This window comes from Procambarus clarkii, chromosome 33 (genome assembly GCF_040958095.1).
Source record: "Procambarus clarkii isolate CNS0578487 chromosome 33, FALCON_Pclarkii_2.0, whole genome shotgun sequence".
Taxonomy (NCBI): domain Eukaryota; kingdom Metazoa; phylum Arthropoda; class Malacostraca; order Decapoda; family Cambaridae; genus Procambarus; species Procambarus clarkii.
This window is the reverse complement of record NC_091182.1, coordinates 41850164-41866777: the sequence shown is the minus strand read 5'-3', so window position 1 is coordinate 41866777 and position 16614 is coordinate 41850164. Positions and strand designations below refer to the sequence as shown.

The 16614-nt window shown below is 48.5% G+C and overlaps 1 protein-coding gene across 1 annotated transcript; it reads left to right on the top strand.

The window, feature by feature from the left end:
* Positions 1 to 425: 425 nt before the first annotated feature.
* On the top strand, positions 426 to 1862 carry LOC138370839 (calphotin-like). The gene has a single exon (XM_069335447.1). It carries the CDS (start codon positions 426 to 428, stop codon positions 1860 to 1862), a length of 1437 nt encoding a protein of 478 aa, XP_069191548.1.
* The last annotated feature ends 14752 nt before the right edge of the window (positions 1863 to 16614 follow it).

Below are 16614 nucleotides of genomic sequence, written 5' to 3'. Positions count from 1 at the left end.
CTGGTACCTCTGTCATCGAGGCTGCTGATGTCTTGCACCGTGCGATAGTGCGCCCCCCTGCGCTTTCCATGCTTGTGGTTCTGGCTCTGAAGATGTGCAGCCGGGTCCCAAGCGCCCGAGGCGTTCTTCTTCTGCCTAGGCCAATGTGGGTAAATTTAACGCCTACGAGTGTCGGTGAGGTGCTCCCTAGGGCGCAGTGTCGACTGCGACAGTGGTGGTGGAGGTTCACGCGCCTGCTGCTGCCGCTGATAGCCATGTATCTATATTAACCTTTGTGTCTTCTCCTGCAGAAGGTTCCCCACAGTGGGGGGTGGTCCCTCCTCCAGTGGTGGATGATGTGGGCCGGGGCCTTGTGGTGGTCCTGAGGAGGGATGTACGACTTGGTGATTCTGTGCCGGTGCTCGACCCTGTGGATGTTGCTCTAGATGTGGCCCCTTGTGGATGTTGCTCTGGATGTTGCTCTGGATGTGGCCCCTGTGGATGTTGCTCTGGATGTGGCCCCTGTGGATGTTGCTCTGGATGTGGCCCCTGTGGATGTTGCTCTGGATGTGGCCCCTGTGGATGTTGCTCTGGATGTGGCCCCTGTGGATGTTGCTCTGGATGTGGCCCCTGTGGATGTTGCTCTGGATGTGGCCCCTGTGAATGTTGCTCTGGATGTGGCCCATGTGGATGTTGCTCTGGATGTGGCCCCTGTGGATGTTGCTCTGGATGTAGCCCCTGTGGATGTTGCTCCGGATGTGGCCCCTGTGGATGTTGCTCCGGATGTGGCCCCTGTGGATGTTGCTCCGGATGTGGCCCCTGTGGATGTTGCTCTGGATGTGGCCCCTGTGGATGTTGCTCTGGATGTGGCCCCTGTGGATGTTGCTCTGGATGTGGCCCCTGTGGATGTTGCTCTGGATGTGGCCCATGTGGATGTTGCACTGGATGTGGCCCCTGTGGATGTTGCTCTGGATGTGGCCCCTGTGGATGTTGCTCCGGATGTGGCCCCTGTGGATGTTGCTCCGGATGTGGCCCCTGTGGATGTTGCTCTGGATGTGGCCCCTGTGGATGTTGCTCTGGATGTGGCCCCTGTGGATGTTGCTCTGGATGTGGCCCCTGTGGATGTTGCTCTGGATGTGGCCCCTGTGGATGTTGCTCTGGATGTGGCCCCTGTGAATGTTGCTCTGGATGTGGCCCATGTGGATGTTGCTCTGGATGTGGCCCCTGTGGATGTTGCTCTGGATGTGGCCCCTGTGGATGTTGCTCCGGATGTGGCCCCTGTGGATGTTGCTCCGGATGTGGCCCCTGTGGATGTTGCTCTGGATGTGGCCCCTGTGGATGTTGCTCTGGATGTGGCCCCTGTGGATGTTGCTCTGGATGTGGCCCCTGTGAATGTTGCTCTGGATGTGGCCCATGTGGATGTTGCTCTGGATGTGGCCCCTGTGGATGTTGCTCTGGATGTGGCCCCTGTGGATGTTGCTCCGGATGTGGCCCCTGTGGATGTTGCTCCGGATGTGGCCCCTGTGGATGTTGCTCTGGATGTGGCCCCTGTGGATGTTGCTCTGGATGTGGCCCCTGTGGATGTTGCTCTGGATGTGGCCCCTGTGGATGTTGCTCTGGATGTGGCCCCTGTGGATGTTGCTCTGGATGTGGCCCCTGTGGATGTTGCTCTGGATGTGGCCCCTGTGGATGTTGCTCTGGATGTGGCCCCTGTGGATGTTGCTCTGGATGTGGCCCCTGTGGATGTTGCTCTGGATGTGGCCCCTGTGGATGTTGCTCTGGATGTGGCCCCTGTGGATGTTGCTCTGGATGTGGCCTCTGTGGATGTTGCTCTGGATGTGGCCCCTGTGGATGTTGCTCTGGATGTGGCCTCTGTGGTGTAGCCTCCTGTGGCGCCGCCTCCCGTGGTGCAACCCGCTACGGCCGTGTCTGGCGATGTTGACCTGGACGTTCAGTCTCTTAGTACTGCTGTTTTCAGAGAAATTTGTGCTCGCAAGGAGCTCTCGAAGTCGGAGCGGGTGTTGAAGATCCCAGTGTGCCCAGATATTGTTTGGGTGCCTAGTGCCCATGCATTTATGTCCGGATTTCCGGATGTGATGGAGTGTCCTCGTGCGCCTGTTAATCCTGCTATAGCGCTTCTTTGGGAGGGGTTTTGCCTCCGGTATCCGGTGGCGGACAGTCCAAAGAAGTATGAGGTAGGGCGTGGCGTTGCTTGCTCTCGCCTTACGCTTGTTATGTCTGCTGTAGGCCCTTCAGGCTTATGGTTGTATGCCTTGGGGTTTCTTTATGTTCCATAGTTTTGTACGTTTTTGTGTTTTAGTACCTGTACTGTATTTTTTTGTTTATCCTGTTTTATTTGTGTTGTGTTTTTTTCTGTCTGTCGTGGACAGGCTACTGTAATGTGTTTTGTGTGTTTCCTTTCATTTGACAACTTTACGTTTGTGATTCATGTATGTCGTTGTTTGCTGAAGGCCCTTCAGGCCTGTGATTTTTTTACCCTTCTGATCTATGTGTTGTATGTTATGTGATCTGTGTTTTGTTCTGAGGCCCTTCAGGCATATGGCTTTGTTCTTTCGTTTTCTGTTCTTTTGTGTTTGTGTTCTGTATATATTTGTTACTTATTCGCATGTTTTGCATGTAAAAACAAAAAAAAAGCTCGTATTTGTCACATTTTACTAATTTCCTCGTATGTGTCACATTCTGCCAACACCCTTGTGTCACATTCTACTAACACCCTAGTATATTTCACATTCTACCAACACTCTCGTATATGTCACAATCTACCAACACCCTAGTATGTGTCACATTCTGTCAACACCCTCGTATATGTCGCATTCTGCCAACACCCTCGTATGTGTCACATTCTACCAACACCTTAGAACTTTTAGGAAGGGAAGAGGCCAGTCAGATGGAGATCGTGGGGTAGGAAGGGAAGGGGCCAATCAGGTGGAGATCGTGGGGTAGGAAGGAAAGGGGCCAGTCAGATGGGTATCGTGAGGATGGGGGGAGGAGGTCATTATGGGTGGAGGGGCGAAAGAAGAATAGTGGGGGGGGGGGCTACGGAGGGTATGAACATGGACTCATGGGAGGACGAACGATGCACGAGGCCGGTTCGGATAATGTCGATGGAAGGGAGGGGATCGAATCAGCATTTCAGTAGGATATGGGTGCCCCTCCTTGTATGAGGACGGGTAAAGAGGAGGCCGGTTAGGAAGCAGGGAAGAGGTGGGGCGCGGCTGGTGTCCCAGTGGGGGATGAGGGAGGAAGGAGATGATGGGCGAGATGAGTGTGGGTGGGCTGGAGGTGTAGGGCTGGACCACGCCCACTTCTATCGACTCTCCACCTTCTTGGTCACCACCATCACCTCCACCCTCAACCTCCACCATTACCATGGATTAGCCCCAACTTGCTCCTAACACCCCCGTCCCACTCCCACCTGCAGCCTCCACCCACTCCAGCCCACCTATACCTGCAGCCTCCACCCACTCCAGCCCACCTATACCTGCAGCCTCCACCCACTCCAGCCCACCTATACCTGCAGCCTCCACTCACTCCAGCCCACCTATACCTGCAGCCTCTACCTACCATAGCCCACCCCCACCTGCAGCCTCTACCTACCATAGCCCACCCCCACCTGCAGCCTCTACCTACCATAGCCCACCCCCACCTGCAGCCTCTACCTACCATAGCCCACCCCCACCTGCAGCCTCCACTATATATATAGTGCAGGCCTAACACCCGACCTTGTTAGCTACTTGACTTCTGGCCTAACACTCGACCTTAATCCCGACTCACATATATTTCCTTCTGATTGGTTCCTTCTTCCTCTTCTGCAACACAAGTTATAAAATATAGAGCTGTCGGTGTTCATAAATTCTCCAAGAGTATTAAATAATTTTTCTCGGCGTAAGTTATGGTTCAGTGGACCCATCGATTCTTACTCTCAATGTGAGTCCATTGTGAAGCTTTTGTTGTTCTGACCTTCAATGTTAGTCTATTGTAAAGCGTTTGCTGTTCTGACCCTCATCGTGAGTCCAGTGTGAAGCTTTTGTTGTTCATACTCTCAATGTAAGCTCGAGGTGAGGCCATCGCTTTTGTTGGATCAAAATATAAAGTTTATTTTGTTTTAAAGTGGCGCTTCTCCCCCATACTTCCCCATACTCCCCCACTCTCCCCCACTCTCCCCCAAACTTCCCCATACTCCCCCACTCTCCCCCATACTCCCCCACTCTCCCCCATACTCCCCCACTCTCCCCCATACTCCCCCACTCTCCCCCATACTCCCCCACTCTCCCCCATACTCCCCCACTCTCCCCATATTCCCCCACTCTCCCCCATACTCCCCCACTCTCCCCCATACTCCCCCACTCTCCCCCATACTCCCCCACTCTCCCCCATACTCCCCCACTCTCCCCATACTCCCCCACTCTCCCCCATACTCCCTCACTCTCCCCCACTCTCCCCCATACTCCCTCACTCTCCCCCATACTCCCTCACTCTCCTCCATAGTCCCTCACTCTTCCCTAAACTCCCCCACTCTCCCCTATACTCCCCCTCTCTCCCCTATACTCCCCCTCTCTCCCCTATACTCCCCCTCTCTCCTCCACTCTCCCCCATATTCTCTCATACTCCCCCACTCTCCCCTATACTCCCCCCCACTCTCCCCTATACTCCCCCCCACTATTCCCCATTCTCCCCCTCCCCATCCGGCCCATTGGCGCCGTGAGGGGGCTTAGTGGACGACTGCCGGAGTGTGATGCTGCGTGGGACAATCCTCTCTCCTTTTGTGACCTTGCACTCCTACTGCTGTCTTCTCTAATTGTGCCGGATCACTTTTCCTTTTCCTTCTGTTTCGTTTTTCTCCCCCCCTCTTCTCCTATCTGCTTGTCGTTTCCTGCCGACCTTTTGCTTATTTTGGTTATTCCTTTGGACTTCTATTTTGATGCCCGGGTGCTTGAGGAGGCATACTTTTGCACCCGTAGAACTATAGTACCCAACGTCTCGAGCGAGGGGAACGTTTTATTGTCAATCCCCCTTTCGTCGCTGAACCCGATCTCGACGGACTGACAGTTCTTAAGGTGGTGTTTGTGGGGCTATACTCACGACGCACCCCTAGGGGGCCCCGGCATGATCAGCGATAGCTTCTTGTTGGGTGTCCTGCTTCTAATTGTGGCTCCATGGTGGGTATGGGGGCATATTCGTGGATGAATTTATCACTCTTCATCTGTATGTCATTGAATGTTTCTGTTGTACCCTCTCGGGCTCGTGGGGTGGACGAACAAGCCCTCTGGTCGGCCTGTCTTGGAAGACCGGGCTCTGTAGCCTCCGTTGCGCTGGGCCCCGACCTTGCTCCTCCTTTGATTCTCCCGACTTCTTCCCCCAGCTCCCCTCCCTCCTCTGTGGTTGGGTCGAGCCTCAAAACCCCAGTGGTGACCACTTCGTCCCCTGGTGCGGCCAAGTCTCTCGTTGTGACTCCTGCGCCTTTTGTCCCCTCTCTCTCTGGGGGTTCTCAATGCTGTTCGCGCCCCGGCCACACTCGCTCGATTCCTTCCCGTAATGATGTGTATCAGGCCTTGTTTGGTCCGGCTTCATGGGCCAAATACTTTGATCTCCTTCCTCTTGATTCTGCGCCTCCGGACGATTTCTCCCTCCATCGGCATCTTGTTAATTCCGTGGATGCGTCTGTTACCTTCAGCCCCACTCGTCTCGTTACACGTGTTGTTGCTGCTGCTCCTCAGGATGCAGCTTCCCGCTTGGCTGCCTTATCCTGCCTTGGCGAGATCCCTGTTCGGGTCTCAAAGAACGCTCGGTTGAATGCCAGTGTTGGCACTATTCTCCTCCCGCCCCATGTTGAGACAAGTGTTCGGAATCTGCAGGACTGCCACGATGACATTCGGCATATCCTTGATGCCCAAGGCCATTCTGTCTTCCAGGTAGACGCGTTAACTCATCCCCCTCGTGGTCGTCGCCCTTAACCCCTTCGGTTTGTGAAGATCACCTTTGATGGTAGGACCCTTTCATCCTCTGTCATTCGTGCTGGTGCCAGGTACTCTGTCCATTAGTATATTCCTTCTCCTCGGCTTTGTAACAAGTGCTGGAGGTTTGGGCATGGTGCCTCCGCTGCTCTGGGACTGTCTCTCTCTGTTCTTTGTGTGGGGGTGAAGGTCACACTAAGTCGGAATGCACTTCTCCCCAGGCTCGCTGCCTCAACTGCGGTGAGGCCCATCCTACCTTCTCCCGTGCCTGTATCCATTACAAGCTTGAGGCAGCTGTCCTCAACTTGAAGCACTGGGAGCGTTTATCTTTTCCTGAAGCGAGGCGCTAGGTTCGCCGGCTCCCGCCTTATGCTAACGTCTCTTATGCTTGCGTGTTGTGCTCTTCCTCTCCTCGTCCTTCCCACCTTCCTCAGACTCTCAGCCGTTTCCGGGCCTTGGACCCTGATACGCCCACTGCCCCCTTCTCTGTTCCTTTGAGTTCTGTCCTGAAGGGTCCCCCTCCTGGTCCTCTGTCTGGGGTTCCCCTTCTTTCTACCCGGTCTGTCATGTCTCCTGTGTCTTCTTCCTCGTCCCCCTCCGATCCTCCTTCCCATCCTCTTCCTCCATCTATCGGCTCTCCCGGCCGCCTGTCGGTGCGGGCGGATGTCCATCGCTCTCCTAACGGCCGTCGTGTGTGCTCTCGTTCAGCTTCTCCTGTTGAGACACTAGAATCCGTTGCCCGGTACGTAGTTGCTGGGACACCTGTCTCTTCAAGTCAGAAGCGTAAGCCTGGCTCCTCTCCTTCCTCCTCCCCGGCGGGTAAGAAGGCTTCGCTTTCTTCCTCAGCTCCTACTTCTGGCTCTGTTGCTCCTTCCCCTCCCGTTTCAGTGATTGCACCCCCTGTTCCTGCTATGGAGGTTTCTTTGGCCCCTGCTTCCCTTTCGGTTACTGCTCTTGCTGGGGTTCGCTCCCCTCTTTCTACTCCCCCTCTTCCTGCTGCTGTCCTTGACTGCTCCTCTCCGTTGTCTCCTCCTTTTCCTCCTCCTCCTCCTCCTCCTCCGGACCCCGCCCGCCCACCTCTGATCTGTTCTCCCGTTTCCTTCCCTCCGTCTTTGCTCAGTTTACCCATGCCCCCTAACCCTGACTTTGCTGACCCTGATCCTGACCCTGATATTCTTTAACGTGCTCTGTTGCTCTTTCGCCTTTGTTTCTTCCTTGTTCTCTGTTTTTGTCCTTTCTCTTCTCGTCGTTGTCCATTCTTCAATGGAACGTTCGAGGTTATTACGCCAATTTCCTCGAACTCCAACTTCTGATTTCGCGGTTTTCGCCCCTTTGTGTCTGTCTCCAGGAGCCGATGCTTGGTGCTCGTCCTGGTCGTTTTCGTGGCTATTCCTTTCTCTCCCCCCCCCCCAGCCGTTGCTGGGGCTTCTAATTCTTCTGCTCTCTTGATTCTTGCTGATGTTCCCTTTGTTCCTTTACTTTTTCCTTCGCCTCTCCATTGTTCTGCTGCTCGTATCTTTGTGTGGAAATGGTACACAGTTTGTTCCATTTATCTCCCCCCGAGTGTCCCGCTCTCTCTTCCTGATTTGAAACACCTCCTAGACTCCTTGCAAGAGCCTGTGCTCCTGCTGGGTGACTTCAATTGTCGTCATTCTCTTTGGGGTGACGTTCTGACGAATACCCGGGGTCGCCTCCTTGAGCCGTTTCTCCTCTCTTCTTCCCTGTCTCTTCTGAATTCTGGTGAGCCCACTCATTTGGACTCTCGGACTCGCACCCTTTCTTGTCTTGATCTTTCTCTCTGCTCTTCTTCTCTTTACTTAGATTTCACGTGGCAGGTTCTTGATGACCTCCATGGAAGTGATCATTTCCCCATCCTTGTTTCCTTTTTCTCTTTTCGCCCTTCCCTCTCTTTCCCTAGGTGGCAGTTTGCTAAGTCAGACTGGACCCTATTTACCCTCAGTGCTGCTCTCTCTGACCTCTCCCTTCTGCCTCTATCTCGCGCTCTCCTCCTTTTTCATGACACTGTCTTCAACGCTGCCCTCCGTTCTATTCCTCGCTCTTCCTCTCGGGGTCCACGGAAGTGCGTTCCCTGGTGGAATGCGGACTGTGCTCGGGCTGTCCGCTGTAAGCGTGCAGCCTGGAAGAGGCACCGCCGTAGGCAGACGACCGATTCTTTTCTTTTCTTTCGGAAAGCGAGTGCGGTGGCCCGTAGGGCCATCCGTACGGCTAAACGTGAATGTTGGGCATCTTGTGTCTCAACAATTATGTCCGAAACCCCTCTGGCCCAGATCTGGAAGCGTATCTGCAAGATAGCGGGTAAGTTCGTTCCCGATGTTTCACCGGTCCTTCACCTCCATGATACTCTTGTGGCGGACCCGTTGCAGGTCGCTTCTGAACTGGGTTCCCACTTTACTTCTGTTAGCTCTGGTCTTCATCTTCCCCAATCCTTCCTTCTTCGTAAACCTGTCCTTGAGTCTCGTCCTTTAGATTTCTGCACTCATCTTCAGCTTCCCTATAATGATCCCTTCTCTCTCTCTGAACTTCGTTCTGCCCTGGCCCTATGCGGTTCTACGGCGGCGGGCTCCGATGGTATTCATTATGAGATGCTTCGCCATCTCCCTCCGAGCACGTCTCAGTATTTACTGAGTCTGTATAATCGGATCTGGGAGTCGTCGTCAGTCCCTGAGGACTGGCTCGATGCCGTTGTCCTCCCTGTTCGCAAACCGGGGTCTCTGGGTACTTCCCCTAAGGACTTTCGCCCTATTGCTCTCACAAGTTGTGTCTGCAAACTCTTTGAACGTATAGTTAACGTTCGTCTGATGTGGTTCCTGGAACACCATCACCTCCTCTCCCCTTCTCAATTTGGTTTCCGCAAGTGCCGCAGCACGACAGATGTCCTGGTGAACTTGGAGGTCTATATTCGTACTGCTTTTGCTGCGAAGACCTCCGTCGTTGCCGTCCTTTTTGACCTGGAAAAGGCTTACGACACCACTTGGCAATATCATATTCTATCTCAACTTCATTCTTTTGGCCTTCGTGGTCATCTCCCTCTCTTTCTACGCAGCTTCCTCTCTCGTCGTTCCTTTTGGGTGCGCCTTGGTACCGCTCTCTCTGCCTCTTTTCGGCAATACGAAGGTGTGCCCCAGGGTAGTGTTCTGAGCACTACTCTTTTTCTGGTTGCTCTCAATGGTCTTCTTTCCTCTCTTCCTTCTGGTGTCTTCTCCGCTCTCTATGTCGATGATCTTACCCTTTGCTGTCAGGGTGATGATTCGCCTCTCCTTCAGCGCCGGCTTCAACTTGCAATTGATGCCGTGTCCTCTTGGGCCACCGATCATGGCTTCAAGTTCTCTACTTCTAAGACTTGTGCCATGACTTTTACGCGAAAACGGGTCGTTGTTCGTCCCTCTTTGTCACTTTATGGTCATCCCCTTGAATACAAAGATTCTGCGAAGCTTTTGGGGTTATTCCTTGACACTCGTTTGTCTTGGTCTCCCCATATCTCTTACCTCCGTGTTGAGTGCTCTAAGGCCCTTACCCTCCTTCGGGTCTTGTCCCATACTTCTTGGGGGGCAGATAGGCGCACTCTCCTTGCTTTAGACTCCTCTCTCGTCCTGTCTAAGCTCGATTATGGTTGCCCTTCTTCTCCTTCTACTCTTCGCCGTCTTGATGCTTTGCACCATACTGGGTTGCGCCTCAGTTCTGGTGCCTTTCGTTCGAGTCCCATCCTTAGCTTGTATGTCGACACTGGCTTCCTGTCTCTCCAGGACCGCCGTGATCGCTACTGTCTTCGCTATCTTGCGCGGTCCTTGCAACATCCTTCCTCTCGCCTCTGTCGTGCTTTAACTTTTACCCCTCCTGCGGTTCCTGTTCCTCTTCACCACCTCCCTCTTTCTGTCCGGTTATCTCGTCTACAGGATTCTCTTTCCGTTCGCATTTCTGATGTTTCTCCTTGTGTTGTTCCTTCTTTGCCCCCGTGGAGAGTCCCTCTTCCGCGGTTTTGTACATCCTTGACCCGTATCACTAAAGCTTTTACCCCTCCTACGGTTCTAAAACGCCTTTTCCTCGAGCACTTTTCTTCTCGCTCCCGCTCCGTTTCTGTCTTCACTGATGGGTCTAAGTCTGCGGATGGTGTTGGCTACTCTGTTGTTTTTCCTGATCGCACTTATATGTGTTGCTTACCTCCGGAGACTAGCATCTTTACAGCAGAGCTTTATGCTATTCTCTATGCTATTCGTCTCCTGCTTTCTCGTTGTCAGTCTTCCTTTGTAGTTGTTGTTGACTCTCGTAGTGCCCTCATGGCTCTCGGGTCCTTTAATCCGGTTCATCCAGTAGTTGTCGAGATCCAGCATTGGCTGTTTCTTGTTCACAGTAAATTTAAGTCGGTTGAGTTTTGTTGGGTTCCCAGCCATATTGGTGTGTCTTTAAATGAGCGTGCGGATGCTGCCTCCAAGGAAGTTGTCCGCTCTTGTCCCATCTCTCGTAAAGGTAATCCATATTCTGACTTTTACCCGGTTATCCATTCCTCCGTCCTTACCCGTTGGCAGGCTTCTTGGTCGTCTGTTACTGGTAACAAACTACGTACTCTGAAATGTAGTGTTTCCTCGTGGCCGTCCTCCTTCCACCGTAACCGGCGGTGGGAAACAGCTCTGGCGAGGTTGCGTATTGGCCATACTCACTTAACCCATGGTCACTTGATGGAGCGCCGCCCTGCTCCTTATTGTCCTAGTTGCATTGTCCCTCTTACGGTCGTGCATGTCCTTCTTGAATGTCCTGACTTCCAGGACGAGCGTGTGTCCTGCTTTCCGACCGCCCCTCGCGGTCACCTGTCCCTCAATAGAATTCTTGGTGACTCGGATACTTTTGATATCGTTCGCCTTATGCGTTTTTGTTCTCGTATTGGCATCCTTGGTGATATTTAGCGCCCTCTGATTATTTTGTGCATTTGATGGTGCTACATAGCCTTCCCGGTTTGGTGCCTTCTTTTGATAATTACTTACTTACTTTCGGTATGAAACGTCGTAATTTGAAACTGAAAATAGGTGCAGAGAGTCAGAATTCGGCTCAAAAATCACGCTCAGGAGTCAAATTTCCGACATTTCAGACATTTTAAAGACTGCAGGGGGGTTTGGGCAAAATATGACCCATCGCCGTTTTCATTAATTGGCATATTTTCGGTATGAAACGTCGTAATTTGAAACTGAAAATAGGTGCAGAGAGTCAGAATTCGGCTCAAAAATCACGCTCAGGAGTCAAATTTCCGACATTTCAGACATTTTAAAAACTGCAGGGGGGTTTGGGCAAAATATGACCCATCGCTGTTTTCAGTAATTGGCATATTTTCGGTATAAAAAGTCGTAATTTGAAACTGAAAATAGGTGCAGAGAGTCAGAATTCGGATAAAAAATCACGCTCAGGAGTCAAATTTCCGACATTTCAAACATTTTAAAAACTGCAGGGGGGTTTGGGCAAAATATGACCCATCGCCGTTTTCAGTAATTGGCATATTTTCGGTATGAAACGTCGTAATTTGAAACTTAAAAAAGGTGCAGAGAGTCAGAATTCGGCTAAAAAATCACGCTCAGGAGTCAAATTTCCGACATTTCAGACATTTTGAAAACTGCAGGGGGGTTTGGGCAAAATATGACCCATCGCCGTTTTCAGTAATTGGCATATTTTCGGTATGAAACGTCGTACTTTGAAACTGAAAATAGGTGCAGAGAGAATTCGGCTCAAAAATCACGCTCAGGAGTCAAATTTCCGACATTTCAGACATTTTAAAAACTGCAGGAGGGTTTGGGCAAAATATGACCCATCGCCGTTTTCAGTAATTGGCATATTTTCGGTATGAAACGTCGTAATTTGAAGCTGAAAATAGGAGCAGAGAGTCAGAATTCGGCTCAAAAATCACGCTCAGGAGTCAAATTTCCGACATTTCAGACATTTTGAAAACTGAAGGGGGGTTTGGGCAAAATATGACCCATCGCCGTTTTCAGTAATTGGCATAATTTCGGTATGAAAAGTCGTAATTTGAAACTGAAAATAGGTGCAGAGAGTCAGAATTCGGCTCAAAAATCACACTCAGGAGTCAAATTTCCGACATTTCAGACATTTTAAAGACTGCAGAGGGGTTTGGTCAAAATATGACCCATCGCCGTTTTCAGTAATTGGCATATTTTCGGTATGAAAAGTCGTAATTTGAAACTGAAAATAGGTGCAGAGAGTCAGAATTCGGCTCAAAAATCACGCTCAGGAGTCAAATTTCCGACATTTCAAACATTTTAAAAACTGCAGGGGGGTTTGGGCAAAATATGACCCATCGCCGTTTTCAGTAATTGGCATATTTTCGGTATGAAAAGTCGTAATTTGAAACTGAAAATAGGTGCAGAGAGTCAGAATTCGGCTCAAAAATCACGCTCAGGATTCAAATTTCCGACATTTCAAACATTTTAAAAACTGCAGGGGGGTTTGGGCAAAATATGACCCATCGCCGTTTTCAGTAATTGGCATATTTTCGGTATAAAAAGTCGTAATTTGAAACTGAAAATAGGTGCAGAGAGTCAGAATTCGGCTCAAAAATCACGATCAGGAGTCAAATTTCCGACATTTCATACATTTTAAAGACTGCAGGTGGGTTTGGGCAAAATATGACCCATCGCCGTTTTCATTAATTGGCATATTTTCGGTATGAAACGTCGTAATTTGAAACTGAAAAAAGGTGCAGAGAGTCAGAATTCGGCTCAAAAATCACGCTCAGGAGTCAAATTTCCGACATTTCTGACATTTTAAAAACTGCAGGGGGGTTTGGGCAAAATATGACCCATCGCTGTTTTCAGTAATTGGCATATTTTCGGTATAAAAAGTCGTAATTTTAAACTGAAAATAGGTGCAGAGAGTCAGAATTCGGATAAAAAATCACGCTCAGGAGTCAAATTTCCGACATTTCAAACATTTTAAAAACTGCAGGGGGGTTTGGGCAAAATATGACCCATCGCCGTTTTCAGTAATTGGCATATTTTCGGTATGAAACGTCGTACTTTGAAACTGAAAATAGGTGCAGAGAGAATTCGGCTCAAAAATCACGCTCAGGAGTCAAATTCCCGACATTTCAGACATTTTAAAAACTGCAGGAGGGTTTGGGCAAAATATGACCCATCGCCGTTTTCAGTAATTGGCATATTTTCGGTATGAAACGTCGTAATTTGAAGCTGAAAATAGGAGCAGAGAGTCAGAATTCGGCTCAAAAATCACGCTCAGGAGTCAAATTTCCGACATTTCAGACATTTTGAAAACTGAAGGGAGGTTTGGGCAAAATATGACCCATCGCCGTTTTCAGTAATTGGCATAATTTCGGTATGAAAAGTCGTAATTTGAAACTGAAAATAGGTGCAGAGAGTCAGAATTCGGCTCAAAAATCACACTCAGGAGTCAAATTTCCGACATTTCAGACATTTTAAAGACTGCAGAGGGGTTTGGTCAAAATATGACCCATCGCCGTTTTCAGTAATTGGCATATTTTCGGTATGAAAAGTCGTAATTTGAAACTGAAAATAGGTGCAGAGAGTCAGAATTCGGCTCAAAAATCACGATCAGGAGTCAAATTTCCGACATTTCATACATTTTAAAGACTGCAGGGGGGTTTGGGCAAAATATGACCCATCGCCGTTTTCATTAATTGGCATATTTTCGGTATGAAAAGTCGTAATTTGAAACTGAAAAAAGGTGCAGAGAGTCAGAATTCGGCTCAAAAATCACGCTCAGGAGTCAAATTTCCGGCATTTCAGACATTTTAAAAACTGCAGGGGGGTTTGGGCAAAATATGACCCATCGCTGTTTTCAGTAATTGGCATATTTTCGGTATAAAAAGTCGTATTTTTAAACTGAAAATAGGTGCAGAGAGTCAGAATTCGGATAAAAAATCACGCTCAGGAGTCAAATTTCCGACATTTCAAACATTTTAAAAACTGCAGGGGGGTTTGGGCAAAATATGACCCATCGCCGTTTTCAGTAATTGGCATATTTTCGGTATGAAACGTCGTAATTTGAAACTGAAAAAAGGTGCAGAGAGTCAGAATTCGGCTAAAAAATCACGCTCAGGAGTCAAATTTCCGACATTTCAGACATTTTGAAAACTGCAGGGGGGTTTGGGCAAAATATGACCCATCGCCGTTTTCAGTAATTGGCATATTTTCGGTATGAAACGTCGTAATTTGAAACTTAAAAAAGGTGCAGAGAGTCAGAATTCGGCTAAAAAATCACGCTCAGGAGTCAAATTTCCGACATTTCAGACATTTTGAAAACTGCAGGGGGGTTTGGGCAAAATATGACCCATCGCCGTTTTCAGTAATTGGCATATTTTCGGTATGAAACGTCGTACTTTGAAACTGAAAATAGGTGCAGAGAGAATTCGGCTCAAAAATCACGCTCAGGAGTCAAATTTCCGACATTTCAGACATTTTAAAAACTGCAGGAGGGTTTGGGCAAAATATGACCCATCGCCGTTTTCAGTAATTGGCATATTTTCGGTATGAAACGTCGTAATTTGAAGCTGAAAATAGGAGCAGAGAGTCAGAATTCGGCTCAAAAATCACGCTCAGGAGTCAAATTTCCGACATTTCAGACATTTTGAAAACTGAAGGGGGGTTTGGGCAAAATATGACCCATCGCCGTTTTCAGTAATTGGCATAATTTCGGTATGAAAAGTCGTAATTTGAAACTGAAAATAGGTGCAGAGAGTCAGAATTCGGCTCAAAAATCACACTCAGGAGTCAAATTTCCGACATTTCAGACATTTTAAAGACTGCAGAGGGGTTTGGTCAAAATATGACCCATCGCCGTTTTCAGTAATTGGCATATTTTCGGTATGAAAAGTCGTAATTTGAAACTGAAAATAGGTGCAGAGAGTCAGAATTCGGCTCAAAAATCACGCTCAGGAGTCAAATTTCCGACATTTCAAACATTTTAAAAACTGCAGGGGGGTTTGGGCAAAATATGACCCATCGCCGTTTTCAGTAATTGGCATATTTTCGGTATGAAAAGTCGTAATTTGAAACTGAAAATAGGTGCAGAGAGTCAGAATTCGGCTCAAAAATCACGCTCAGGATTCAAATTTCCGACATTTCAAACATTTTAAAAACTGCAGGGGGGTTTGGGCAAAATATGACCCATCGCCGTTTTCAGTAATTGGCATATTTTCGGTATAAAAAGTCGTAATTTGAAACTGAAAATAGGTGCAGAGAGTCAGAATTCGGCTCAAAAATCACGATCAGGAGTCAAATTTCCGACATTTCATACATTTTAAAGACTGCAGGTGGGTTTGGGCAAAATATGACCCATCGCCGTTTTCATTAATTGGCATATTTTCGGTATGAAACGTCGTAATTTGAAACTGAAAAAAGGTGCAGAGAGTCAGAATTCGGCTCAAAAATCATGCTCAGGAGTCAAATTTCCGACATTTCTGACATTTTAAAAACTGCAGGGGGGTTTGGGCAAAATATGACCCATCGCTGTTTTCAGTAATTGGCATATTTTCGGTATAAAAAGTCGTAATTTTAAACTGAAAATAGGTGCAGAGAGTCAGAATTCGGATAAAAAATCACGCTCAGGAGTCAAATTTCCGACATTTCAAACATTTTAAAAACTGCAGGGGGGTTTGGGCAAAATATGACCCATCGCCGTTTTCAGTAATTGGCATATTTTCGGTATGAAACGTCGTACTTTGAAACTGAAAATAGGTGCAGAGAGAATTCGGCTCAAAAATCACGCTCAGGAGTCAAATTCCCGACATTTCAGACATTTTAAAAACTGCAGGAGGGTTTGGGCAAAATATGACCCATCGCCGTTTTCAGTAATTGGCATATTTTCGGTATGAAACGTCGTAATTTGAAGCTGAAAATAGGAGCAGAGAGTCAGAATTCGGCTCAAAAATCACGCTCAGGAGTCAAATTTCCGACATTTCAGACATTTTGAAAACTGAAGGGAGGTTTGGGCAAAATATGACCCATCGCCGTTTTCAGTAATTGGCATAATTTCGGTATGAAAAGTCGTAATTTGAAACTGAAAATAGGTGCAGAGAGTCAGAATTCGGCTCAAAAATCACACTCAGGAGTCAAATTTCCGACATTTCAGACATTTTAAAGACTGCAGAGGGGTTTGGTCAAAATATGACCCATCGCCGTTTTCAGTAATTGGCATATTTTCGGTATGAAAAGTCGTAATTTGAAACTGAAAATAGGTGCAGAGAGTCAGAATTCGGCTCAAAAATCACGATCAGGAGTCAAATTTCCGACATTTCATACATTTTAAAGACTGCAGGGGGGTTTGGGCAAAATATGACCCATCGCCGTTTTCATTAATTGGCATATTTTCGGTATGAAAAGTCGTAATTTGAAACTGAAAAAAGGTGCAGAGAGTCAGAATTCGGCTCAAAAATCACGCTCAGGAGTCAAATTTCCGGCATTTCAGACATTTTAAAAACTGCAGGGGGGTTTGGGCAAAATATGACCCATCGCTGTTTTCAGTAATTGGCATATTTTCGGTATAAAAAGTCGTATTTTTAAACTGAAAATAGGTGCAGAGAGTCAGAATTCGGATAAAAAATCACGCTCAGGAGTCAAATTTCCGACATTTCAAACATTTTAAAAACTGCAGGGGGGTTTGGGCA